Consider the following 27,998-nt stretch of genomic DNA (forward strand, 5'->3'; position numbering starts at 1 on the left):
CCTCTGACCTCTGGCATCAACAAGAGATTTTCACCCAGAGAACCGCCTCTCACTGGGTATTTTCTCTTATACAGACCATAAAACCATGGAGACTGTAGAGCCAACACGTCCCAGCAGATCAGCTGTTTCTAAAATACTTAAATAAAAATAAAAATACTTGCATCCACCTGGGACCAACACCCAAGTCACATGTCCAAAGTCACTTAAAGAAATAAGAATAAGAAAGAAATGTGATGAAATATGATGGATTTTGTTTTATTTGTTGTCATTTTTTTTAAATACTTAATGGCAGTTCAGCATTTTGTGCATGACATAAAACATCACACCATCTTTGGGCCTCTTCTCACTGAAAAATCATGAAGAAAGAAAAAGAAATAAAAAAGAAGGTTTCAGACAGCAGCTGTAATATTGAGACAGTAATATTTCATTTACACCAGCAATGGTGACAGTTATGCTCTGTGTGTGTTAATTCACCATCAGTAAACACTGTAAGTGCTGGAAAATGTCAGCGAGTGGCTAGTTTACACCGCAACATCCATCCATCCATTAACAAAAACAATATGAGTAACAACGAAGGCTGTACGAACGCAACTGCTCCCCGACGTCCACAACGAGAACGAACAAATTCATATTTTCATTAGGTCAACAGAGCAACACACCCCAGTTTATCCCAGAGGTTTTCCCTAAGTTCCTGCTCAAACAGCAGAACTGTGAACTGCTCATGAAAGGAAGAAGCAAAATACAATCAAAACAATTGGGTTTAGGCCTAATAATGTCCAGCATGTGGGGACACGCCTGGGTGTGGCAACAAAGATAAAACAACCACAGAGTTCATTCCTCATCAAAAGTCTCTCACAGAAAACCGGAATGACTCCAAACAAAGAAAAGCACACATAGAGTTTAAAATACAGAAAACCTCTGGTTTAGGAGTTAGTAAGAGTATTGTTTTTATACTTTTGATTTGTCTGCTGCTCTTCTAAAATCTGCCAACTCCTTAAGTTGGGAACCAGCTGGTGGTAGTGAAAAACAAGAAGGACAGAGGGGATAAAGTGGAGAGGAAAGAAAGGAGACAAGGGAAAGTCAGCCTCGGGGTTTGAGAATTTAGCCGATTGTATACTCGTAGTGAGCCGTTCACTACAAGAAGGAGACAGAAAATATCAACGGATTCTCCTACAGCACGGAAAATGGAAAGTTCATAGCAGTGAAATAAGGCCACATGGGACATATATATGAATAAATAAAGAAATGGGGGAACTATATCATATCTGATAATTCATTAAAAAAAGAAGAAAAGATGAGAGGCACTGTGCATTTTTTGCTGTTAACAGAAGGATTACACTGATCAATATTAAAGGGGACCTATTGTGCTCTTATAGGGTTTTACAGTAGCGGGTTATTATTTTAACGATGGCCAGTCTGTGTGTGCAAGATTACGAACCCAGTGAGAGCAGAAAGCTCTGACACAAGCTTCTGGCTGTGAAAACAGAAACTCCGCCCGCTTTCTCTTTACAAGGAGCTGCCAATGAGAAGATAGCTGGGCTAAAGGGGGAGGAGCTACTTGAGCAAGACAGAGATGGCTTATTTCAACCTGAAATCACAGTCCACCATTTCTCGCTTTTCCTCTCCAAAAAATGAAATGTACACGCATGCAGAAGTTGCAGTAACAGCAGAGGGAGATATTTTATTTCTACCAACATGAAAATAATCATGAGAAAGTTTTTAAACAGACATTATTAACACATTTACATGTATATACATATTAGCCCCCGAGCTAAATCGATTCTAAAGATTAAGGATCCTGGTATGTACTTCATACTTTTCTTGCTCACTACCGACTTTGTGGATTTAAATACATTATCTCCCCCTGCTGGTAATGCAACTTCTGCAGGTGTGTCCATTTCACATTTTGGAGAGGCAAAGCGAGAAATGATCAAGGTGGTCCAGCGTCTCTATTACATGTTTTGCTTTGAAACTGGGTTGCTTACTTTGAACCACGAATCATGCAAAGCTATTTTAGTAAAGGAGCAGAATAGGTTCACTTTAAAGTTTTAATCAGATCTCAACCATTAAGAGTCATCCACATCCAAAGTGATGGGTATGATGCGGGATTTACACTCGACATGTAATGCAGTTTAACGGATTAAAATACAAGGTGTGAGTAGAAGGTCTGTCCATAAAATATATTAAAAAAACCACACCTGACATTTGGCCCATCTGCCCTTCAAAGTTTGAATTTTGGCTTTTCTTGGATCTCTCCCTGGAAGTCCCGTTACTAGCTTTGGGAGACCTCGAAACTTTTGTGTCAAAATGAGTTGTTGAGGAGAGCTCGGTGTTCAGGTACAGCCAATTTTCAGCTGAAAACTGAACGCATCAGGTCAGGAGCGAGTTGGACTTTTTAAGGCAGAGATATTCACTGTGAACTGCGAATAGTTCACACGGCCGCTGTAGACTTGTGGCGGTGTTTGCAATGGGCCTAAATTTCATTTATTTTCTCTAAATTTTGCTATTTTTAGTATAGCACATTTAGTACATTTCACAATTTCTTCTGGAAATTTTTCCATTTTTGGGACATTAGGGGCTGAAATAATGCATAAAATTACATTTTAATCCTAATAATCACCTTTCTGTGAGTATTTGGGATGTCAAGGTAACACCTCCTAGGTGAGGTGTGCCAGGCATGTCCTATCGGGACGAGGCTGTGGGATGGACCCAGAACACGCCCCAACTCCAGTTAAGCTGGAGGAAGTGGCTGTAGAGAGGGAGGTCTGGGTTTCTCTGCTTAGGCTGTTCCCGCCACAACCCGGCCCTGGATAAGAAGAAGAACGACAGATGGCACTACAACCAGCTGCTTTGAATACGGCGAGTATGGTTTTTTTTTTTGTCTAGCAGCAGGTGTAAATAATTATTTTAGGGATTTAGCATGTGCACCTCCAACCAGTTTCTGTACAAATGGATAAACACTTTCCAGGTGGACTGGGACCATCTTTTTGCTGTAGATCTGTATCAGATGTGGTAAAAATATACCTCATAACGAGAAGAAACAGTTGCAGAAACTTCTGGATAAATCTGAAAGCGAGTGGCATCAATCACCAGTCACGCCAGCACAAGCTTTGCTCAGCATCCGCCCTTGTCGTCACACCTCTGTGACTTCATTATCTTCCTCAAAATTAAGTTGTAGGGTCACTGAGGGACAGAACGGGGCTTCCAGGGAATGATCTGGAAAAAGCAGCCCCTTTAACTGAGGGGCAGCAGTGCACAAACACACAACAGTATCTGCTCAAAATGCTGTTATCGATCATGTGACGTGTTGCCAGAAAGGCAACCTTCTGCGTCGGGTTCACTATTCTCCACAAAAAGGGTTGAAGCAAAAAAAGGTGACACTAATAAGACAACTCAGATGGGCGTCACCTTTCACCAGTCTGTATCTGAAATAAAAAGCACATCTGACGTCCCGGGCACTGAAAGCTGTGTGAGAGATTCCTGCCTAATAACATCAGATGTTTGTAAACTCGTTGTGCGTTTCTGTGACCGCTGCTGAGGTAACAAACCCGAAGCGTCCGTTCATCGCGTCTCTGTTCGCTCCGTTTCCCTGTCAGCCTCCATCCGATGTGACCGATGAGCACAGTTTTAATTCAGGGATCAGGTCCCAGAGGGGACTCTGAGCGGGACGAGCGCCGCTTGGCATCACTGTAAGCCGCCACATTTGGCAGGCGCAGACGAGGACGCGAGAACCACTGCTTCCTCTTCCTGCTGAACCTCTCTGACAGCCAAGATGCGAGTGAGCATGCTCTGTAGAGTGGCGGCATCCAATGGTTGAGAAGTGTACCAGTGGGGACTGTTGAGGTTAAAATGGAAATGATAAAAAACATTATTTTCACTTTACAGTGTCAATATAAAGTTTTTTTCTGTTTGCTGATCTTTGTGAAATTTTATGGACAGAAAATTTCGCATTTTTCACCTCAAAAAAATTATGGGAAATGACAAGGAAATTCTGTGTCGTTAGCTTGTGTTGATCACACAGCATTGAAATGCTTGCTGGAGTGTTACTTTTGTAGAAAATACAGAAACAAAAATAACAAGACACCCATAACCAATTCAAGAAGCAACGCCTACACGTATGGTTTCACAGCTAAGCTCGGGGTAATAACGACGCTCTGACCTGTGTGTGTGGACGTTCTGTTCGGGCTGCAGGTAAAACATGTTGGTCTTTTTCTTCACAGACTCCGGGCTGTGGTGCACAAAGAAAGTAATGCGCTCAGTTTTCATTCCTGCAGCAGTGATTGCAAGTTTGTCTGTGTGTGAGTCTTACCATCTGGAGAGGTAGAACTCATAGAGTCGGACAGGACAGTGCAGAGGGTTGGTGACGTTCTCCATCATCTCCAGGTCCCCCTCGTTCTCCGTCTGCCTTTTTCTGAGTCGTTCTGGACATAACGGGACACAAAAACCCAGCTGATCTCTACTTCTGTGCATACTTTAGTTAAAGTCATTCACATGATTTCAGTCAATGACGCCCACCTGTCTCTTCAGAGCTGGGCGCACTGGCACTGCTTCTCTGGAATTGGAGGTAGTAGACTTTGCCGGCTCGGCTGCAGGGTTTAGAGTGGCGGGTGAAGTTGGAAAAAGACAGGCGCTGGTGCTTCTCCACGGTGTTGAAGTGGAAGTATTTGGTGCAGAAGAAGAGCAGCGTGTTGAGCAACACTATGGGTGAATAGGCGCCCAGCTGCTTACACTCCCACAGGTAGGACTCCTCGACACGGGAGGAAACAACGCCACCTGGAGGAAGAGAGATGTCTGGATCTTTTTGTTTGCCGGTTGGTGCTTAAAGCAAGATAAACATACTGTAAATATGTATCAAGATAATACCCTAGAGTGAATTAATTCTTATTTTTGCTACAATGCTATGTCTATTAAAGAAAATAGATGAGGAATAATTGAATAAAATCTATTTTATTCATCGTACCACTAGGTAGTAGTTTTGGTTTCCAGAGTTGAAGCATCCCAGAGATCTCGGAGGCAAACTGATTGTACAGCTGGTCGGTGAAGATGTTCTCTATGCGACCCATCATAAACAGATGCTGTCCAAACAGAGAGGGTGGGGGACGGAGAGGGTTGTTTTAGGAGAAAAATAAAGAAACATGATGGAAACCAGTTGTGCAGTTTTTCGTGGGCACCTGTTGTATCCCCAGACAGAGGTAGAAGATGCTGTCCGGGCTGTAGGGCTCTCCGTTGGGCCGTCGCACTTCTTTGATGAAGCAAGACAGACCGAAGCTCAGCTCAGAGGAGTTGCAGTCAAGGACGTCTTCTTTCACTTCAACTGGATCGGCTGTTACGGGGAGAATGAAGGTAAAGCGCAGGCAGTGCAGATTAAACAGAAAATGAATCAAGAACGAGGAAAAAAACTCACATTTTTGTGGCTGCTTGTTGCGTTGCTGGACCCAGCTTCTCCAGGCTTTAACCCCATACAGGTGGTTCAGTTTGGAGGTGGCAGAAAGTGCCATGGTTGTGCCACGCTCCAGAGAACCAGTCCTCCTCCGACCCTGGATAGTTGATGGGGAAAAAAGCTTTTTATGGCCAAATTAGGTGCATTTTAAACATCATAACAACATAACATGGAAGTACAGGGAAGCATTCTTTGTTTTGAGTCCTGGTTTTTGGATCAGTAGGAGTTTTCAGCAACATAATCAGACAGGGTATGGGGAAATAAACCCCGCCCCCATCCTGATGGGTTCTCTGCCCAGTGCCTCCACATTTAAAACAATTCCCTAAGCACCCTTGACTGGCAATAGTGGAAATAGAAGCGTGGAAGATTTGTTATGCTCTTACAGTATAATTCAAAACATACATGATTAAACATAGCTTAGGTGATTTTTCGTTGTTTTTTAAAATATACAAGTAATAAAATAAGCTGGCAAATTCCAAAGTCCATCATAGGAGGGAAAAAGAGACTCGTGATCAACTATGTCGTACCCGTTTCCGGCCGGACGAGCCCTCTCTGGGTCTCTTCACTCCTCGCTGTGGAGCACATGACTTCTGATCCAGCGACTCTGCAAAAACAAACATTTCCAATTATCCTGCTTCTGTTGTTAGTGGATGATTTTCATCTTTCTTCTGTATTAATTCTATTCTTTTATTAATATCTATTAATCATCCACAATTTCTAGTGGCTTAATGTTCACCTAACAAGCACAGGATTCCTGGTTTGAGTCTGGAAGGAGAAGCAGCTTAAAAAACAAGAAAAAACCCTCCAAAATCAAACTTATGGAGCTATCATACTGAGAATTTCTGTTTTTATTTTTTTTGCTGTGCTTTTTATATTTTATCTTGTCTGTCTGGATTTCTTCTTGAACTTAGCATATACTGCTAAAGCAAATCTGAATCAAGTATATGTTATGCTTTCTTCAGCTGACTATCAGTGATGTCACATCTCACTAGAAGGGAAGTCATTTTCCAAGTCCATCATCGGGGAGGTTGGTGGTTGATCGTCGGCACAGCTGGCAGGAGGGTCGGTTGTCATTTGGCTCGTCTCTGGCTCTGGATCAGCTGCCTCTGGATTCTTCTCTGAAGTCTGAGTAAGTGGTAGGTCAGCTCGGTCTTCTTCTTCCCTCAGAGTTTCTCCGTGATGAGGGATTGTGGGAGCGACCACTTCAGACTTCATGTCTCCACTCTCAGAGGTGTTCTGGTCTAGAGCAGTCACATACAAACCCAGAGGATCATGAAAACACTGCTGGAAGTGTTACATCTATTAAACCCAGGATCAGAACGCTCACCTGTACCGGACTCATCTCTCTGCTTTTCTTCCTCTACCAAAGAAGCCTCTGACTGGACAGCTGCATCTTTCGTGTCCTTGTTCAGTGGTGGAACCATCATGGGTACTGGAACCTTAAAGAAAAAAAATGGAAAGAAGTGTTTGATTTACTGAAACGATTATTTAAACCTTATAGATTGTGAATATAAAGTAAGAGGACCTACAGGCATGGGCATAGGCAGTGGAACAGGTGTGTGCTGGGAATACATGTTCATAGGCACTGGAATGAAGACCGGCACTGGGACTGGAACCATTAACACCTTCACGTTCTCCTCTCCTGCTGCCAGAGGAGGATGAAAGGGAGATAAAGAAAGAGTTAATCTTGTTTTTATGTGAAGAAAATGATTTGAAGAAGAGGAAAATTAAAGGTGAGACACAGGGGTGGGTCACTGTGACATCACAGGTCAATTAAACAAACTTTATAAGAGACCAAAAAGTGACAGTTTGGGGTTAGTCAAGAGGAATAAAAGTGGACCTCTTAATACTTCCCAGCTCCACGTTTTTATTCCTGCACTCTACTCGAGTAGTTTTCCCATGATTCAGGGTTTGTAATAATCATTTTTAATCTTAGTCGGGGCCTCATCTTAACCAGCTGTTTGTGCTCCTGTCTGATGAAATTGATAAAAAAAGCTACCATTAATTTTTACTGTTTCCCCATACGATACTCATTGCACAACTAATAAAAATTAATCCTCTGAGATTACTGAGTTTACAGTCACAGTCAGACTCTAAGGAGCAGCTGTTATTAATTCACTCCAGAAAGGGATCAGAAGTAGGTGTATGTGTACAAAAAGGTGGCATTTATTAATAAAAACATGTGAATGAAATAAAAGGAAATCCTGCTGGTGCCAACATTACTAGCTGCTCTGGACCTAACCAAACTGTCTTTGCTACCAGCTGATCATTAGGATTATAGGTGACCCACAGAATCCAACAGCAAAAACCACCCAACTGATGGAGTCGGCTACAAAAATAACAGAGAAAATCTGGGATGTGGGCACAGAGAAAAGCGGAAAGAGAGATTCCTTTCACAGTCTTATGGTAAAAGGTAAAATGCTACCAATGTGACACCAAAAGATCTGCTGTTTGCAGAGTCTTCTGATTTATTGGAACAGCAGTTTTTTGATTTTTGAACAAACATGTGGCCAGCAGATGTCGCCACTGAGATGTGACTAACTTTTCTGATGGAGTGTCAGGTCACTCCATCAGAAAAATTTGATTTCTCATCACTGCTCCTGCATTTTTGAACCATCAGGGATGGCAAATAAAGCCAGCTGCCTCATGTCAGGACTCAGCTGACATGCATTTATCATCAGACTGAAAAAAATCCCAGATAGCAATAAACCTTCACATAATCACAATAAATGTAAGACTTTAAAACCTTTCTTAATATCACTTCAGTGATTAAATTGATTTGGAAATAAACATCAAATGTTGATGTCAGTTCAAAATGATCATTCTTTTGGTTTCATTTCAGAAAAATGTCCAAATGTTTTTATTTTTATTAAGAAAATAAGACCATCGTGAAGTCCCACCGCTTATTAAAAAAAACCTCTGGCGAGCATGGTTTGCTTCACTGACATTTATCATTATTTTGGCATCCTCACATATATGCAGACTGTACTTTTTAGATGTTTAAGATGCATATTTTAATCAAGACACTGTTACTGTTGATTGTTTTATACCTGAAAAACAGCCGAGAGGACCCAAATGTGCCGAAAGGACGAAAACAAGAGACCTGTAAGTCACCTGCAGCCACCTCATTAGGTGGAGAGGAGTGTAGGTATTTCACCCGAGTCAAATATCAGATGCTTTGTGGCATTTGGGCCACAAAACACCTCCTGTAACACATGTCGATCCCAGCAGAAGACTTTGGGCTCTTAAAACTATTAACTGCCTTAACTGAGCCACAATGTTAAGAGTCTGAGCTCCATCCTGATCATTTTGTCAGCATTTGTTGGCAAGAGGCCGAGGTGAGGGTCAAATATGTCTGTTATCTTAAATTTGTACATGTCAATAAAAAAAATAAAAAAAATTTAAAAAAGTAATAAACCATCACAACTGGGTTTTTTTTCCGCAAATATAATTTATTTGCAGTCCTTGCTTTCAACCAAAACTTTCAAAAAACTGAGAAAATGAGGAGGAAATGAAACATGCAGATGCACATACAGCAAAGTGGAATAAATATTAAAAATAAAACAGTGTACAATGGGTCATTAAATAAAGTTCAGTAATGTTACACACAGCTGGAAACCAAACTTGGTTCGCGAGACTCCATCAGTAGTGAGGTAATTTTCATGAATCACACATTCATATCAAACAAAGTGTAACAGGATCTAAAGTTAGACTGACATCAAATAAACGAATGAATGAGGTTTGCCAGACTCGAGACCGGTCAGACATTGAAGTGAGCGCAAGTTTTACCCTCAAAGATGAACGCCTACCTGAGGTTTCAGTTGGGGATTTACTAACCTTCAACTGCTCACATACTCCAGCTGGATTTTAATAGATTTCCTCACCTGTAAAAGGGGGATCTGTTGTTTTTATAATTCAAGTATTTAATGCCAATGCTTTAAAGCAGATGGTTGTAGATTTTTACTCCGGGACTCTACCAAAGTAGCTTTGCATGATTCACAGTTGAAAATAATCCCCAGTTATCTTTTACTTGGCCTGGCTGCAGCCCCTCGCTCTAGCATCCCTCAGAATGTAGCCGCTTTAGCCCCTCCCCCTCCCCTGTGATCTTAACAACAGGTGGGTGGGGTCTGTACAGAGCTGAGAGTTACAAAAAAAATAAATAAATAAATAAAAATAAAAAGCCTGAAACTTAATGTTTCTTAAGAGCAGTCTGAAGCCGGATGTTTTACTTGCAAATAAACTGAAGTCACGGGCTGTTTTAATTGTGAGCATCCACAGTTGTTACAGTATATATAGAAAAGGGTCCTCTTTAATGCAGTCACCATCCTACACAATAAAACCACATGCCTCCAAATGGGGTATCATCTTCATGAGAAGCTTATTGAGAAGCTAGAAGAGTTTAAAAAACAAAAACAAAAAAAGACCTTTCAGCTTATAAAGAAGAAAAAAAAAACTCACATCACAGGAAATGGAGGAATAGTAGTATGGATGAGGGGCCATCATGAATAATAATTAAAAAAATGAAATTAAATTTAATAACAGGTTTTAATTATTTGACACAATTCTTCTTCTTTCTTTTTCTTTTTTCTTTTTTAAACAAGTAAGGTCAGTGACTTGTCTTTTGTGGATCTCTTGCAAATACCCACCATACAAACTAAATACTCATAGCGGAAAGAAAATACTCAGCCATGTGATTAGGTCATAAATATTGCTGTCTTTACTTCATATAAAAATACACAGAAAGCCCCTTTAAGTGCATCGTTTCTTTGTAGTGCCAGATTACAAGTATGAATTCACAAAAGTACTGAAATGAGGTTTTTTTGCCTTTGTTCTTAAGGCTCTGGAGGTAATCATAAACAACAAAACAATATATATATGAAGTAGTGTGGAAACATCAGTTAAACCCTGTAGTTTTCAATCTGTGTCCGAGCTCGGGGGGGGAAAGGGGAGGAGGAAGAGGAGGAGAGCGTCTCACGTTGGCAGATCAGGAGGCTGTGGAGAGAAAAACTCGGGTGACACACTCGACCCTCTCAAGAAGTCAGCTGGAAAATGCAAATTAATTTCAACAAATCACGCAAGCACAACATTAACAGGTTTAAAAAAACAAACAAACAAACAAACAAAAAGGGCTGTAAGTTGTTGTAAGACTCACAAACATTCACACATGCTGAATGCACAAGCTTTATTCTTTACATGTTATAAAGCAGAAGGGAATTTGTGTATGCTCGGAAAACTCACCTTCAGTTTCCAGTTCGGGAATCACTTTGTAGATCAGTCGGGTGTGATAGAGCTCGAAACAGGGCACGGGGCAGAGGCTGGGCTCTCCTGAACACGTCTTACAGTAATACGACGTCTGCCTGCCCGACAGCTCGCTCCTGCTCTCACAATCTGTCTTTTCAGGCTGCTCCTCCTCTTCTTCTTCTTCTTTTTTCTCCATCTCCTCATCCTCTGCCCTCTTCTGCTTCTTCTCCGCTCCCTCTTCTTCCTCCACCCTCTTCCTCTTGTGCTGTCTGCAAACCTTGCAGTCTGAGTAAGTCTCTCTCTTGCCCAGGAAATGGCGCCCGGTTAGACGCGCTGGCAAGCCATCACACAGTTGCGTTTCTTCCTGACATTTTGGGCACGGTTGCGGTGGCGTGGAAGCTTGAGCTGACGGTTGGTCAGACTGCGAGGAGCTATCTAGCAGAGCTGGTGCAATTGTTAAAAACAGCTAATTGTGAGCAAAGATTGAAGAACAAAAAAAATATCAAAAAAGAAACACCAGCTGTGGACTGCGGGAACGCTGCTGCTGAGCATAGGATTCATTTTTATTTTAGGTGCATGGTGTTTAGATGGAGCAGTGACTGATACACATAAAATGCCAACTCTTAGTGAATGATGGCACAAATGGTAGCAAGTCTATCAGAATATTAGCCCACTGAGCTAAACTTTATAGAAATCTAAATAAATTAAAAACAAAGAGGAAACTATAGTAGTTTTAGTCTGTCTGATGATGCTTCAGGGAAAGTGTTTGTTGAGACTTGTCTCAACGTCTACAACACTTTCAGTTTAGTGTTTTTATTATAATGTCTCATACACTGAAGGACTGAAACTGAAACAATAAAAACTAAACCCAAACTAAATATTTACAACAATAAAATCTATAAGAAAATCAGCCAACCTACAGTGGCCCTGAGAGGTCGAACAGGAACTTAACAAAACACCAGCAAACAAAAATGTTGCAAAACAACACAATACACAGAAAAAAAATTCACATTGGGTTTTTCTATTTCCATTGTGTTTTATGTGATTTTGTGCCATTTGCTGGTGTTTTCTTAACTTGCAGTGTATTTGACGCCTCAAAGCCACTGTACGGATCCACTATCGAAAACTTGCAGAAATGAAATAAAACTGAAAGCACAAAGTCAAAAACATAAGAGTAAAAACTAATTAGAAAAAACCCTGGTGCACTCACAGTAACAGCATTAAAAGAACATGATTATTTTTAATACTGTGAATAACTTTTATATTATTTATCTTGATTCCCTTTTTTAAGTTTCACTAGGAAAAACTATTTTATTGAGTCATACTGGTTTCTCTTTTTTGTTAACATTTCATCTTACAAAGTTGAGAAAATTAAGCTGAGACCCTGATGTTGACTTATATAAAATATTCGTTTTATGTGAGGCAGACGTTTAATACATAAAATATTGATTCTCTGACTGTTGTTGGCTGACAGGAGGAATAATGCTGATAAATTTAACACTGGTAATGCTAATGGAACAGTTTTCCAGTAAGAAGTAAGGACACTGGGATTCATAAATATTTAAATATATGGAAAAACATCTTTTAAATTATCTAATCATTGCTGTTGATACAAACATGCAAAGCTGTGACTTGTAAAACACCCGAAATAAACAAAGACAATGTAGTAGGTTTGTGTAAAAATCAACATATGTCCATTTAAAAACTTCCAGAAATTATAATTTTTTTTAAAGGTGCATTACCGGTACATGTTTGTTAGTGCACTGTGTATTCAGCAGGTGTTTGTTGCTGTGCTGTACTGAGTTTTACTGTCAGGAAGTTACTGAAAGTGGTGCAGCTCAGCTCCCAAATCTCACTAATCAACAGGCAAAACATGTTGAGGTGATTCCTGCAATTACCTCCTGATTCAGTGGAAGGCAGCTGGCACATGCTCTCTTGGTCCATGGTGAAGGGCCTGCAGAGAACGGACTTGTTCTTCATCTGACGCCGACGGGATGAAGGCACACGCATGGCATCGGTCTGGGTACTGGCCTGCATATTAAGTATCAAACAGTAACAATAAACGAGGCGGATCTGACTCATAATCATAAATTTGTTACAGTGGACAATTTCTCCAACAGGAATCATTTGAATGTCAAAAATGGTGCCATTTTTTTTAGCAGTCTGTGCTGTTTGACATCAGAGATGTAAATCTTGAGGCCACCTTAATGTGAAACTGCTCTCTGCAAGTCCAAAGATCAGGTTTCAGCCTTTCTGAACTACAGCTCTATTAGGAATAACAATGGATACTGGGGCACCAGTTTAGCTCACAGGTTGAGCAGATGATCCTCTGCGTGTCTTCCCCACTCTCTCCCCCCTCTTCACTCACTGCATCATTAAGAATAGGAATGGATACTGGTTTCACTCGGACTGCATACTGACACTTAGTTGTACAGTGTGAATACATATTGTTTGATCTGTGGACTCTCTTTACACAGGATGCTTGGGTGAAGTATCTAAGATGCACCATTTGGAGAAAATCTTCAGGTAGTTTCAACAAAGCAGTTTTCATTTATTCTCTTTTAGATCTTTGAGGTCAATGAAAAATGCAAGTGAAAGGTGATGTCGCCGTGGCTACGGCCATTTTTCATACAGAGTCGGCTGAGGTTAATTGCGATCTTTGCAACGTGCTCGTGAAGTTGACACTTGAGTACAGAATGCCCCAGAGTAAAGAAAATAAATGAAAATGGACCCAGTAATATACACAATTGATCCTCTCTAGTAATGTCAGGCAAAATCATCCAACCCTTTGAGAACAAATACACACAGAAACAGTACATACGTGGTCGAGATTCTTGCCGTCTACATTGGAGGTCGGTAGAGCTCCTAAAACAAACAAACAGACAAACAACAAAACCCCAATAATATGGTTATAATTAATAATATGATAATATGAGATCTGACATCACAAACACAAACCTAAATGACTTTAAATATTATCAGTTGCTTTAGCGGTAGCTATCTTTATTAAATATCTGTACTGTGCTTATTACAGAGAAAACATTTACATAAGAGAACTTCTCACTTATTGCAAATACTCACTCTAGAAAGGATAAAATGTTTAAACACCAAATCTAAAGACACTAAATACACAAAAAATATTAGAATATTAGGACACTGGTTTTATGGATGTGTGCATGTACTAACCAGTCAGAGTGGTATCTGCTGACACGCTGGGCTGTGTGGCGGAGCCGTTGGCCAATGAAACGACGTCAGCTATGACTGGATTCATCTTTGAGGAGTGGTGGGGTTGGGTTGGAGCTGGAGCTGGAAGTAGAGAGTGAATGCAATCCCTTCACCCAGATGCTTCAGTGTTTACCACGCAGCCCTTACTTGGTTTGTTTTGATTTAAACACCATTTGAGAAGTAGCTCTGTAGCTTTCTAAATTTTTGCAGATTTGAAATAATTTCATGTGCAGCTTTACAGTTTTGAACATTGTTTACCATATGGTGTCTGTGGCGCCGTCCCGTTACTGCTGCTGTGTTGGCTCGTCTCAAAGTGAAGGTGGCAGTACTGCTGTAGGCAGGGCAGGTTGCAGAAGTTACGCACCGAACCCAAACACTGCAGCTTCTCCGTCATGTAGCCCTGCTTCCTGCAACTGTCACACCGACCCATCTGCACCAAGACATAGGAAGACACGACCACATTCAACACGCTGCAAGAGGCATCGTGTGGTTCGGTGTATAGTGCAGTGGGGCAGCCGTATTCTCACCCCGTAGTAGAGTACAGTGTACTGGGACATGCAGTGGGGTCTGCAGAACTCCTCCAGCTTGCCTCCGTAGTGACTGTGCAGCATCTTCTGTGCAATGCCAGAGCAGTAGGTGCAGGGACGCCAGACATGCTCCTTGCTACGAGAAGTCAGGTCATGCTTGAAGAGCAGCTTACAGTCTGGGAAACACAGCAGGAGGGGTATTACCTCAGCACTACTGCAAACACAATTAAGCAATCAAATCTGGAAATTAAAACAGAGAGAAAAGCTAGAGAGAAAATTCAGATAGTTCCTAAGAGATAAGAATTATCTTGTACTTTCAAAATTACAAAAAAAATCCAAGTAGATTGTGAGTTAAGAGTTTGAGGGTCAAAAATAATAACCGAGATGACCTCTGATGAGAAGGATTTGCAAAGGATCACAGCAATAGAGCGGCACATGGCTGAATTATGTTTAGTAACCAACATGACGAAACTTGACTAGCATCAACAGTGTAGAACAGGATGAAGGCCATCTTTGAGCATTACTCACTGTCACTGCAGAAGACCAGGTCCTGCTGGTTGTAGACGATGGTGTCAAAGATCACCTTATCCTGCTTACACCACTCGCACACAGCAAGGATATTTTTCTGGGTTTTATACTGCTCACAGCACATCTTACTGCAGAACACAGAAATTCGACCCTGCAGGCAAAAACAACAACTAGTATATTCCTTTTTTATGGTGCAGCACTGGTCATGCAGAAGGATATGAGTGAGTTTACTTACCTGGTGGCTGAATAATAGCGGCTTGGTGTTGAACTGTTTGCTGCACTGGTGACAGGTCAGTTTGGAGGTGTCACCTAGCCGGCCCTCTGCCAGTTTCATTGGCTGACCGGCCTGCGTTTGTCCTGGCACAGAAGGGGAGGAGGAGATGGCCGGATGGGGAGGCACTAGTGGGGGCACTGAGGTATGACTGGGATGATTGCCTGGATAGGGAACTGAGGATGGGTAATCCTGAGGGACGGGAGGGACTGAGCTGGCTCCGGCAGAAGGCCCCGGTTTGGGGGCATCTCTGACAGAGGGGTCCCTGAGAGAAGAGGCTCCATTGGTCAGGTCTGGCTGGGATATGTGGCCAGATTTCTATGAGACATTAAGGGAAAAGAAAAAAAAATTACAAGACGGCTTAGACCATCAATGTGTGCCATCTTTAAATTTATTAATGCCACTGTTGCTTTACCCTAAAGATAGTCACACAGGTGTAGGAGCAGAAGTTACGTATAGTGCCATCCACCATGGCAAGGTGATACTGAGGAACGGCGGTCACTTTACACAGGGAACATGGGAATGGAGTACCTGCAAAAAAATAAAACAGTCATTAAAAACAAAAACTTGAGATTTTTCCTCCAATGGAGCCAGGAGGCTAACTAATTATTTTCTATTCTGCATGGTATCTTAATTTGTAATAAATATACTGCTGTAAACCCTGTGCTTGTGACATGACCCTGACACACGTGGACGCGTGTGTGTCATACCAGTGAGATTATGCTGAGGTGGTCGACTCTGTTCCACGCAGACCACAGAACAGTAAAGCTGAACTTTTCCCTTCTGGTCTCGTTCCATGATGGTTGTGGACACGACCACTGTCTTGTGACAGTACGCGCACTCTGTTGTCTTTCTACAGGTCTGTGGAGGAAACGATACGAGGGTGCCGAGCATGATTTTTCTGACATAATGAATAATGAGAACAGATGCATGCGTATATGCACACAGAAGCAGCAGCTGTGCTTGCGAGGAGAGTCTGTGCTGCTCCCATTTTGCTCAAAGAGACTGACTATAAAACATTTTGTTATGAAAAACACTTTTTTAAAACTAAGAAGTTGGATCGATTATTGTAACTCCTGTAGAAAAAACTTCACACTGCCCAGGATAGATCCCCCTTTATATGATATGACAGGGCAAATCACTGAACCACCCAAGTACGCCAAAACATCAATTCAAGTCTAGCATTCGTAAAGCATATATCTTCAAAATTCAGCAGGTTCTGATAATTTGGACACATATGAGGGGGCACAGCTGCCCCTGAGCAATAAGGTGGCAAAAAAACAAAAACAGGTTTTGTTATAAATAAACATGTTTCTAAAAAGTAAAATGTATAGAACTGTATCTTATTCTTATCTTATTCCAGTGTTTTTTTCTAATTTTTCTATTTGACATTGCACTGTCCACTTTCTGCTGTAACAAAAACAAATTTCCCACGTGTGGGACTAATAAAGGTTATCTTATTTTATCTCATCTTAACTGATACAAGGATATTTATACCTGTTTGTAGGTGCTAATGCAGGTGGGACCACAGAAGTTGAGCTGAGACTTCTCGATCGTGAGCGTCTGACAGGAACCTGATTTGGTGTTACAGTAAAGACCGCAGCCTTCGCAGCAGTTCATAGCTAACTGACGTATCTTGCGCCAGGTTACAAAGCAAGCGTCGCTGCACAGTCTGTGTAGGCGGCCTTGATGGGTGACCTCGTGCTCAATTGGCTGTAGAGATGATCACAATCAAAACGTGGAGAAGCAATAAATACAACCAAAATGAAGAGACGCTGACCTAAAATTGGATCTTTATGTTACACACGTGAAGTCTTTTACCTTGTTGGAGACTTTACAGACACTACAGAAGGGTCTGTCAGTCTGGAGCTCTGCCGGTTTCTCTGGCGGCTTCTCTGGCTTTCTCTCCACTTGTTTATCAGGCCATTTGTCAGGAACCTTGTCAGTCTGTTTCTTCTTGTGTCTAAAGACGGACAAACAGAACTGGCCGCAAAAGTGCATGAAGGTGCGGTCGTCTGCTGGGATTGTGATCATGTCCCTGGGCTGAACAATCTCCCTGCAAAGAGCAAAACAAGAACTAAAAACAACACAGACTCAAAATATCACCCATGCGTGTACACTGTCATAGGGCCTGAGTAGTCCTGCCATTGTGGATTGCTAACAGAAAGTTTAAGCTGTTTTGAAGGTCAGTGCATGAGCTGGACAAAGCATACAAAATATACAAACAAATTGCATAAAATATAACAGCATTCATATGTAACCCTCAAAAACTACTGCTTATAACGCTGCAGAAAAATGAGGATTCAAAATTCTGACATGTGGATCCCTGTGCTGGTTTAAATGGAATAAATCAAATCTTTTGATTCACAGGTAGCACGGGAAGCCCTTTTTTTGCCGGCTTGCTGTCCAAATCAGAACAAGGACTATCACTGCCACCTAAAATCATAGATTGAGTTTTAAGTTTGTCCGATAGCTGAATGACATCAAATGAAACTGGAGTAGCAGACCCACAATGACCAATGAGACTGGACGGAGCAACAACTGAAATTTTAAAATAAAAGTGAGGGGAAAACCAGCTGCTCCAAAGCAATGTGAAAATAGAGGCAAAGGGAGAAAGTTATGCTATGCACTAAAGGGTCTCACATTTCAGCGATATTTAAAAAATTTAAAAGTAGATCATGTAAAATAAAGTAGCATTTCGTTAAGACTCTCAAGTGACCATCCGTATACGGTTTTCATAGCACCACAAGGCAGCGAGTTCATATCGATGCCCAGTGGAAACAAGTGTGTACCTGTTGCACTGGAAACAGCATCGGTTTTTAGTGGGCAGAGGAAGATGGCCCGTCAGACATACAGTGGAGCAGAAGAGCTGCGTCGATCCTTTTCTCTGGAAAGCCGTTTGACCTTTCAGCAGAACCTGAAAATGTAAAGTCACATCATTGTACATATTCTCAGCAAATAACAGCATTAATAAGTTAAATACAGAGTTACGTGAAGCTTTTCAAATTGTAGTTTTCCTTTAACAATGTGCATTTTTGCATTAATACCTTAGAGCAACCGCTGCAGCGAACGCTACCAGGAACTGGGGGTTGTGGTGGGCGCGGCGGTATTGGTGTCAGAGCTGGTATTGAAGTTGGGACTGGAATTGGAGGTCTGACGGGGAGGGAAGCCATGGCTTGTATGACAGCTCCTCTACCAGGGATAAAAATGGCAGTCGGAGTCGGGGCTGGAACCGCTGCTGGCACTGAGGTGGACAAGAGGTTAACAAAGCTATCAGGCAGATTTATTAACCCTTAGATAATTCGCAGATTTTTCCTTTCTGCCACTAATCTGTGGTTTATCATTAGGTCCAATTTTCACACCAAGATCTTCTTTGGTTCACTGAAACTCTATGGTGCATTATTACCAGGACTAATAATAATAATAACACAATTTGAATTCTTGTTATTACAGTTAAAATCAAATAAACTACAACATAGTGTATAAGACATCACCACTAATGTTAAAACAAATGCACTCACTGGTAGGAGAGGTGAAGGTGTTGCCTCCACCTACGGAGAAGACGGAGCTGATCCTCAGCTCCTCCTGCAACAATAAAACAATAAGAAATCAGACTGCACATTTCTGTCTGTCTTTCACACTGCTTTAAATCACATCAAAAAGGTCAAAAGATCATTTATTTAAAAAGACCCTCAGAATCAGCCATTTTTAGTACAATAACTTCAGTATATTTAATGAAGGCAGGTAAAATTTGATCTTCATGCTGTGACTATATAAGAGGATGGCATATTGCTCGTATGCTCCAAAATGCTGAAAAACACGACTTAAATTTAAAAGCACACAAATTTTGAACCCACATCACTGCACTTCAAAGGCCTGCAACTGTGAAAATATTAACATGGTGTGAAAATAAAATTTGACATGTTATTATGCAAAAGCAATCGGCTGATTCTGAGGGGACTGGGTGGGATATCTTTAAACTTGACGACCGAAATAATGAGTCTAAATTGTTTCATAACAATGCATAGTCTGTTAGCAGCTTCAATCCAAATACAGTGAGGTAATCTTTAACTTCTCTCTATACCAACCTCCTGGTGTTCGAGCTCCTCTTTGATCTGTCTGATGGAGCTCTGAGGCAATAACGCAGCATCGTAGCCTTCATCAATAGGCTCCTCTTTTATATTCACACTCGGAGAAATCGGGGGATTGCTGTCCTCCACCGGAGCTGCCTCTGACGTCTGAAATAATAGAAAGCGTCCATAACTACCCAAGCTGAAAAGGCAGTTAACTGACAGTGTTTTCCAACCCTCACCTCTCCCTGCTGACTGTCTTCTGTCTCCTCTGTTTGGTTCAGGACGCCTGCATCTAAACATGGATAGGGGAAAAACAGCAAAACCAAAAACGACATGTATTATTGTTTTCGTTATTTTTTTTAGTAAACACTTTAAATAAGTTGGAACAAATATGATCTGCAGAGGAAATAGATGACAATCAAGATCCTTTCCAGATGGTATTACATCCCTTTCTGCTTTTGTAATGAGTCCCAACACCACTGTCTGACAAGCAGCCTGACGGAGCCTCCACTGTGTTTCACAGATGGCTGTAGACACTCTGCTGTACCTGTCTGATGATTTGAGCTAAAAAACTTCAAATCTGGATTCATGACAGGTTCTTGTTTAACTTGTCTTCTTTCAGAATGGCTTGTTGACCGGCAGTACTTCCACTGAGAGCTTCTGTCAGTGCATTACCCGATACCAACAGATGCTAAATTCTAAGATTTTCTGAGGAAAAAAAAAAAACAAAAAGGGAAAAAACAAAAACAAATTGAACAATAAAATGCATGCTAAGATTTTCATTAAACCCCTGGAATTTCACAAAAATAACAAATTCTGATTCATGTGGTATTAATATTGATATTACATTAAATCGATATGTTGTTGGTCACACACAGGAACTGACTGCCACTTATTCTAATTGTAGCATAGACGTGCACTTATTAAATTAATGTTTTAGCACTTTTTTACTCTCTATAAGGTTACATTTAATTCAACTGAATTATGGCACCAAATCACAACGAGTCAGCTCCCCCGGGCGCTTTATATTGTAAGGTAAAGACACAATAACACAAAGAAACAAACTCTTTTTAACAGGAAGAAAAGTCTGGCAGAACCAGGCTCAGGGAGGGGCAGCCATCTGTTGCAACGGAGTGGGTTTGATTGGAAGGAGGAATTCAGTATTCATATTTTTCATATGTACGTATTTGCACTGTGTGTACTTCACAGGGTTTTTGTTTTTAAATCTGTGACACCTTTTGAAACCATTTTCACTTTTCTTTCAGGACATGTGCAGGTTACAACTTCTAATGGCTCAGTGGATCTTAAATGATGATCCAAGCAGATGGTAAACATATTTATTTTAGTCCTTTACCTCACTGCACAGATATTTCCCAAATTCTAAATCATTTAGTAGAATTAGAAAATAAAGTGAGTCTGAGCTAACCTCATTCCTGTCTTCACATTTCTGAGGTACATCTGCAGAGCAGCTCGCTGGGATTCAAATCATTTGTCTCTTGGACTAAAAGAAGTAGGCTTCAAGGAGAACATCCTGCACTTATAAGGCTTCTCTTCATTCTGTCCTCTTTAAAGAAATAGCTGGTGTTTCACTCCTGTTAGCTGCAGACCTGCAGGCTTAACAGACTTTTCTGTGCTGGTAACAGGTAACCTCTGTTGCTTTCACCACTTTTCGGCCTCAAAAGTCCCCAAATCACTCGAAGTTAGTGAAGGTTATGAAAGTTGGCTGCTTCTACACTTGAGAAGCCCCATCCATGTGCTGTTAAAACAGTCAGTCTGCAAGTAAAATGTTTTGATTTCAAATAGTCAATCTATTAAATTTCAAATGCTGCCATTCATTCTTGTTTAATTGTCAAGTTTTGTGACGTAATCAGACAGTGCTGCCAGATTGTGAGCTTTTCCCTCCCCTTATTAGAAATGTGTGTGACATGACATGAGCCTACACATCACTGTATTTTTATTTATGTCCTTTGCTTCGACTAATATTTATATTCTTCTAAAAAGTATTTATTTAGGACTGCCTTTTTAAATTTGTAATGCAAATACTACAGCCTCACTTTAATGTTACTATTTTGCTTGGTTTTTTTTTTTTAGGATTCTTGTTTTCACTAAGCATACTATTTATATGGTATTTTAAATTACTGAATATTTGTTTGCTTTTCTTACTTTTTCTTCTAATCATCTGCTTATAATTGCTTCACAGATGTAAAGTGTAAAAGTAAAGTGCAAAAGTGTAAAGTGTGCGTGTTAGTCTCCATAGGGAAATAGTTCCTCTGCATTTAACCCATTCACTCAGTGAAGCAGTGGGCAGCCACCAGTGCAGCGCCCGGGGAGCGGTGTGTAGGGACGGTACTTTGCTCAGGGGTACCTCAGGGTAGCCGTTCAGTGGAGTCGAACCCCCGACCTTCCGATCATGGGGCCACCACTCTACCTACTGAGCTATCCCTGCTCAAAAAGACATTTAAACTGACCTACATATGCAGTAATAACATATTGTTATTGTACCTTACACTATAAAGTGCCTTGAGGTGACGATTGTTGTTATCTGGCGTTCCACAGATAAAGCGGAATTAAATTGACACCATTGTGACTTCATGAGGGTTTTTACTTTTATTAAGCTCCACCCTCGACTCAAAGACTGTTTTATGAGCTGAATGGTACGCTCTGTGACTAACTGTATAAAAACAGTGGAGTAGAAATTTAAAAAAAAAAAAAAAGAAAACAGATGAGTCACTAACTATCGTGTCCTTCAAAAATAAGCAGCGTTACCTCTGCTGTTGTCTTGTGACGAGTGGAAGGTGTTGGCGGAACCGGTGCTCGCTGCCCTCTCTTCTTGCTCCTCCTCCTCTTCCTCCTCCTCAGCCTCCCCTACTTTTGGCTCAGAACCAAAGGTATTGCTCGGAGCTTCGCTGTTCTCCTGCTGCCTACCTTTCCTGCCGGCCTTATCCACGTCTACATCCTCCAGGGTGCCCATGGGCAGGGCAAAGTGCCAGTCTTCATCATCTTCCTCCTGCCCAAATGAAGGAAGGCCATCCAGCGCGTCATCAAAAGCCGCTGCCCCGCTTCCTCCTCGTCCACCTCCCCCTTCGCTGGTCCCCATTTTAAAAGAATCCTGTGGGTCAGAGGTGGGCGAGGCAATGCGAGGAGGTGATGACTCGCCCGCCCCTTTGTCTATCTTTTCTTCTTTCCTGCTGCTGTTACTATCCTCCTCCTCCTCTTCCTCCTCCTCCTCCTCCTCCTCCTCCATTGGTTGTTGTTCCTCTTGTCCTGAGGTTTGGTCCACTCCCTTCGTCTCATCCTGTCCACCACTCTTGGAAGATGCATTGGAGCCCCTGGAGGAGTCGGCGAAGTCTCCCAACCCCATCACCTCGTCAAACACCCTGGACATGTGCTCCTCATGCTGCAGAGGAGAGAGATCATTATTATTTCTCATTTCACATCCATATACAACACAACTTTTGACAGATAAGGGCCAAATATGTTCAGTGGAAACATAAAATACATCCTGGATACAACCCCAAATTGGATAATTAGTTAAAAAACTTGATACACCCAATCAAAGATATAATTAAGGCATCAAGTGCCATTTTAGTTTAACATACACCAGTTTTCTGACTAAAAACACATATTCTAGAGATAACCAAACACGTAGCATGACTGGCTGCTGGTGTCTTAGTCGAGTTAATGCATTTTTCTGTTATTTCTGCCAATCTTGAATAAAGCACAAAGATGTTTTTATAATTCATTAATCTAAAAACATCTAGCAGGGAGTCAGTCCCCAGAGACTCCCATGGTAAGAAAATAAACTCTTGATTATGACTTTAAAAAAGTATGAATTTCTGTACAATAGACAATAAAACATCCAAGAAAATAACAATCATTTTAAAGAAAAATACAAAAAAATCAACGAAAACCTGCCTAAGATGATAACACAGACACATAGGTCAAAATTAAGATGCAAAAAGCATATGGACACCCAGTGGGACCCTCAGAAAACCTGGCCATGAAATCAAAAGTTATCAGACCCGTGGAGCTGTAGCCCAAATCTGATAATTTTACCTTGTAACTGGGACGAAATGTAAAGCTTGATTTTCAGACTTCGCTGGTTTTGTTGGTAAAGACCATAAGACACTTTACAGCACCCACTGAGCCAGCAACTTCTTGACAGCAGTATCTTACATTCACCACAACCAGTGGCCTTTGTGCGCACACACAGGAGCTTCTGTTGTAGTTTGACTATGCCTCAAAGAGCTACCTATTGTATGGAAACACACATCGTCAAGGCAGCATGTCTCATTTTTAACCGAGTGTTATGGGTTTGTGAGGAAAAAAACAAAACCGCCTTCCCTGCAAGACGAACTTAAGGACACGTGCAGTTTTATTTCAATTACATATTATCAAAACTATTTTTCGTAAAAATTTATATTTCAACTTTTTAACTAGAATCAAGAGTAAATCATTATATTCTGGAATGAGGATTATGTTGAGCACACCCTCTGCTGGGCTCCAGGCTGAATTGTGGCACATTTCTGTAAATAAAATAACAGGAACTGAAATGGCTCCCCTACACTGGCAGAGACGTTTTATCTAATCACTCTTAAAAATGCAACCTTCTCATCACTCTCTCTGTGAGCGGAGATGTGACTCTCTGAGGGTTTTCTTGATGTTACTCACAGTTATGGACCTTGTCCTGGTCTTTCTGGGTCTGCCCGAGCGTCTTCTGCTCTCAATAATGAGGCCATCATTTTTTAACTTTCTGATAATATATTGAATTGTGGAGGACGGGACATTGTTCGTCAGATTAGCAATCAAATCAGAGTTTCCCAGTGTGTGCAAATAAACAATGCTTATTCGTTTCTCTGCGCACACCTCACTCATTTTTACCATAATTTTCTTTTTGTTAAATGGGAGTTGCTGACCAGTTTCATGGTAGTTTATAATGGATGAACAAGGCCAATTTGCACAGGGTATAAATACCTGGCTCTTGCAGAACAACCACGGGTGAAGATGATCACACTGATGATGGACCACACAAACAAAACTTATTCAAATACTTTTTCCAAACTGAAATCATGTTTCTTTTGTTCCTAAAAGAGGAGGAAATGTCTTAACCTTACTTTAAAGGTATTATTTAAAAGCAGTCTTAAATATTCTAAAAATAAGCCTTAACAGCAGCTTTTTGAAAAAGCATTTAACTACAGTAGGGGAGTTTACATCCACTCATCATGGGTGTGACTATCATGGTAATTTGGGGGATATTAATGATTTCTTATTTTTGACAGGGTTGAATAATTGTACAGCATACATCTTTAATGACTTGAATGAACAAGAACACAGAGTGCACAGTTTTGAATGAATTTTTGATTTTTTTCTTAGATACACATCCACTGGAATGTGTTTAAACGTCTCTTGGCAAGCTGCAGTTCTAGTAGATGCTTTAGGTAGTCATCCACAAGCTTTTTTAACTGACCTCTCTTCTTAGCAGAATTGGTAGAGTTAATTTAAATGTGCTGATTTGCTGGCACAAACTCTGCTTTTTAAGTGTAGTCCACAAATTTCCAATAGGATTGAGCTCAAGGCTTTGGGAAGGCCATTCCGAAGTTTAATATTAGCCAGTTTTATCAATTCTAAAACCAGTTTTGATATGTTTAGGATTGTTGTCCTGTTGGAGTTTGAGCTGTCTAGCTGTTGAGTTGAGGTGAAGTTGAAGACTTTGGAGATAGTTCTCCTCCTTCATCCACTGTTTATGTAATGTAGAAGTAACTATATAATTAATTGGGTTAAAGCACTTAATTAAAAGTAGTCTAACATAAATGTAATTGCTGTAATTTGATTATTTTAATAAACCATGTAACTTGGATGGATTAGATGCTGGCTTGACCACAGTGCACACGTCTACTGTTGCTCACAGTGGTCCAAGGGACCGCTCAGGGAGTTTGTGTGTTCGCTCAGACATGTGAAAATTAGAGGGAACATCGCACCGGAGTATATTCTCGAGCATCTCACACTTCTGATAATCAGTTGTCTGCTTAATGTTTATTCAGCTGTGTAAAAACTATAACTTTAATCTCAGCCAAACCGATTTACTCAGGAGCAAATAAAATACTGAAAAAAGCCAAACAATAACATTTTTAAGTTATCTAAGTGACATATATGTTTCACCTGAGTAGCGAAAGACAGCGGTTGGTTTGAAAATGATTTGCGGGGAGTCCGGTGTTCTCACCGGCTCTAGTGAGCCTTAAACCCCGGCTAGCTATCGAGCTGGTGGGTAACAGACGTCTCCGAAAATGTCGGGGGGCTTTTGAAAATATGTGGTGTCTTGATAAACTGAGCAGATATTTCAGATTTACACAGCTACATTCTCGCCTGAAAATATGTTAAACGTTTATTTTGTGACCCAGAAAGTATAATAAGAGTAATATTAAAACTAACTGGCTTCCACCATTGTTGGAAACTGAGCAGGGCTGCGCTATGAATTCTGGGACACAGCTTCTTCTTCTTCTTCGGGGTTTAACGGCAGCTGGCATCCTTGTACTTGCAGTGCTGCCATCTTCTGTTTTAGTCCGTTATTACACTCTTAAATCCTACTACTTATTCAAGCGTCTTTTTGGATTTTACCAAGCTTCAAACTACGCATCGACTATTAAATTAGTCGTCGACGATTTTGGTAGTCGATGTAATCGTGACTAGTCGGCTAATCGTGGCAGCCCTAGCTGCCACACAGTTGTAGTCAATCATGTATACTAATGAGAAGTTAACAAACATTGGCCATGTCAAGATAAGAGCCTTCATTTATAGAACCTTCAGCACCACTCACTTAAAAGATGGAAGTGAGTATATGTATAAATTTGATCCTGAATGGATTAGAAAAAAATCCAAAACACATTAAGCTTGTGCACCCAATTCTTGGTTTTTAAAGTCATCAAAGATGTGTGCTGTACAGTCATTACATGCTGGAAAAAGAACAGTTCAACGAAATACTTAAAAATCCCCAAAATATCATGAAATTTATGCCCATGATGAGTCTATGAAAACTTGTGACCACAATTGTATATGTGGAGTTTACAGGTTGTAGGGCTAACTTAAGTCAGCTAACTTGGGCTACATCCACGTTGGAAGCCATTTGCTCTGTGTTTGTAGTTTTGAAGCCTACGCCTGGTTGCTTGTGGACCTCCCCCTAGATTTCGATTGATTAGGCATCCATCAAATGTAACAACCAGGTCACTCTTCAAACAGGAGTATCCTGCACTCACTGGTTGTCACTTCAATCGCTCGCCGGGAAGTTGATTTAGGTCAGTTTTGGATTGTGCCTACAACGTATAGTCAGTGGTTATTTCTCCTGCAGTCATGAATGTCATTCAAATTCCTGCTGCAAACTTCTTCCAGTTTAGACATAGCTTTAGTTAACAAGCTGCATTTATATCACATAACTGCTAATGACTAGTTCAATAACTCTGGTTAGCTAAACCTGTTGGGTGGCTATACCCTGAACTCCAGTAACCAGGTGGAAAAATACTCTCTGTTGCACTTTCTTTATTGAGGGGCAAACTATGTACAGATGCAAAAAAACATGGAGTTCATGGCTCTTTCGAAGGCGGCCTCAAGTGGCCATTAGAGGAACTACAATTTTTGTCATGTGGCAATCAAAAAAAATGTACCAGAAAATCCCCGAAGAGTACCAATGCTATAACTCTGGTACCTGTATATAAATGTAATAATATTTTCCTGCTTCTAATCTTTTAATTATAAAAATATTATTAAGACCAATGTGAGTTAAACGTTAGCTTTCACGTTTTAGTGCCTTTTTAAAGGCTCCAGGCCTCATGTCTAATTATTAGTTGTATGAAAGAAAGGGGGGGGGGTCCCCACCAAACTCCATTTAAAATTCAGCCATATTCTGAACTCACTCATACTTTTGAGTTCAGACACACCCCAAAAAAATAATGTTGGTGATGGCTACACTCCTCACGCAAAAAACGGCTTTAATGTAGCCACAGATAATTTCAATACACCCCCCATTTCTCATTATTCTCAGCAGTCCTGGCCGATGCTACGTGGACACTGCTGCAACCCAAAAGTTGGTCTGCGGCTGGCTTAATAACAAGCTCCCGAGGTGCACATCAAAGGCTCGTGGACACAATGTTCTCAACATGTTCGTTTGCTGCTCTGCAAATTCTCGGCATGCATCAGCACTGAATAGCAAAGCAGCAAGCTAGCCGCTAACACTAGCCTGAATGTGCGAATCTCGACCGGCCCACAACAACTAAACAACACAGTGTGTAGCTGGATCAGCTAATCCGTTTAGCGTCTAGTTGAGTGGCGCTATAACTACAGCCTGGTTGTGAATGCCTTACCTTTAATCGTTTAAGTCTATATTCCTCCGAGTCCGCCATGTTTTAATTATGCTGCAGACGCCGCGCTTCGCACCCAGCCGCCTACCTCCTCTCGGGGTTATGGGTCATGTATGTATGCAGAGGATGCTGCAGTTCACCGAGGAAACGAGCGGACCGACAACAGACGCAGAGGAGTTCACTTCGTAGGGAAAAAACTTGTATATTAGGCTACTTTTAAGGTGAATCCAAAGACTACTACAGAAGAAACAAAAGTACTTTCATAGAAGAGATGTGGGTTAAGATTACCTTAATGACTAGATAAGCGTTCCCTTCTTTTTACTCCTGAAACTGTAAGCATCATAA

General features: G+C 41.0%; 1 protein-coding gene across 2 annotated transcripts; it reads right to left on the reverse strand.

Moving 5' to 3' along the window:
- Positions 1-239: 239 nt before the first annotated feature.
- si:ch211-266o15.1 (zinc finger MYM-type protein 4) lies at positions 240-27,969 on the reverse strand. Of its 2 annotated transcripts, none has more exons than XM_014337291.2 (29): positions 27,657-27,969; positions 22,072-22,702; positions 19,545-19,597; positions 19,321-19,470; positions 18,754-18,817; positions 18,280-18,476; positions 18,025-18,149; positions 17,054-17,288; positions 16,730-16,945; positions 15,943-16,093; positions 15,648-15,763; positions 15,197-15,550; positions 14,962-15,112; positions 14,434-14,609; positions 14,165-14,336; positions 13,868-13,987; positions 13,503-13,546; positions 12,580-12,712; positions 6,970-7,082; positions 6,768-6,879; positions 6,430-6,681; positions 5,968-6,044; positions 5,405-5,537; positions 5,172-5,323; positions 4,961-5,075; positions 4,516-4,773; positions 4,310-4,421; positions 4,160-4,228; positions 240-3,835 (listed from the first exon to the last, which is right to left on the reverse strand). In XM_014337291.2, the coding sequence occupies exons 1-29, from the start codon at positions 27,693-27,695 to the stop codon at positions 3,685-3,687; spliced, it is 4,671 nt and encodes a 1,556-aa protein (XP_014192777.1). In that variant the 5' UTR covers positions 27,696-27,969; the 3' UTR covers positions 240-3,684. The 2 variants fall into 2 exon arrangements, with proteins under 2 accessions (XP_014192777.1, XP_005933933.1); XM_005933871.3 differs by having other exon boundaries at positions 6,970-7,085.
- Between the last annotated feature and the right edge of the window lie 29 nt (positions 27,970-27,998).

This window comes from Haplochromis burtoni, unplaced genomic scaffold (assembly GCF_018398535.1).
Source record: "Haplochromis burtoni strain Fernald_Lab_line unplaced genomic scaffold, NCSU_Asbu1 Contig_174, whole genome shotgun sequence".
NCBI lineage: Eukaryota > Metazoa > Chordata > Actinopteri > Cichliformes > Cichlidae > Haplochromis > Haplochromis burtoni.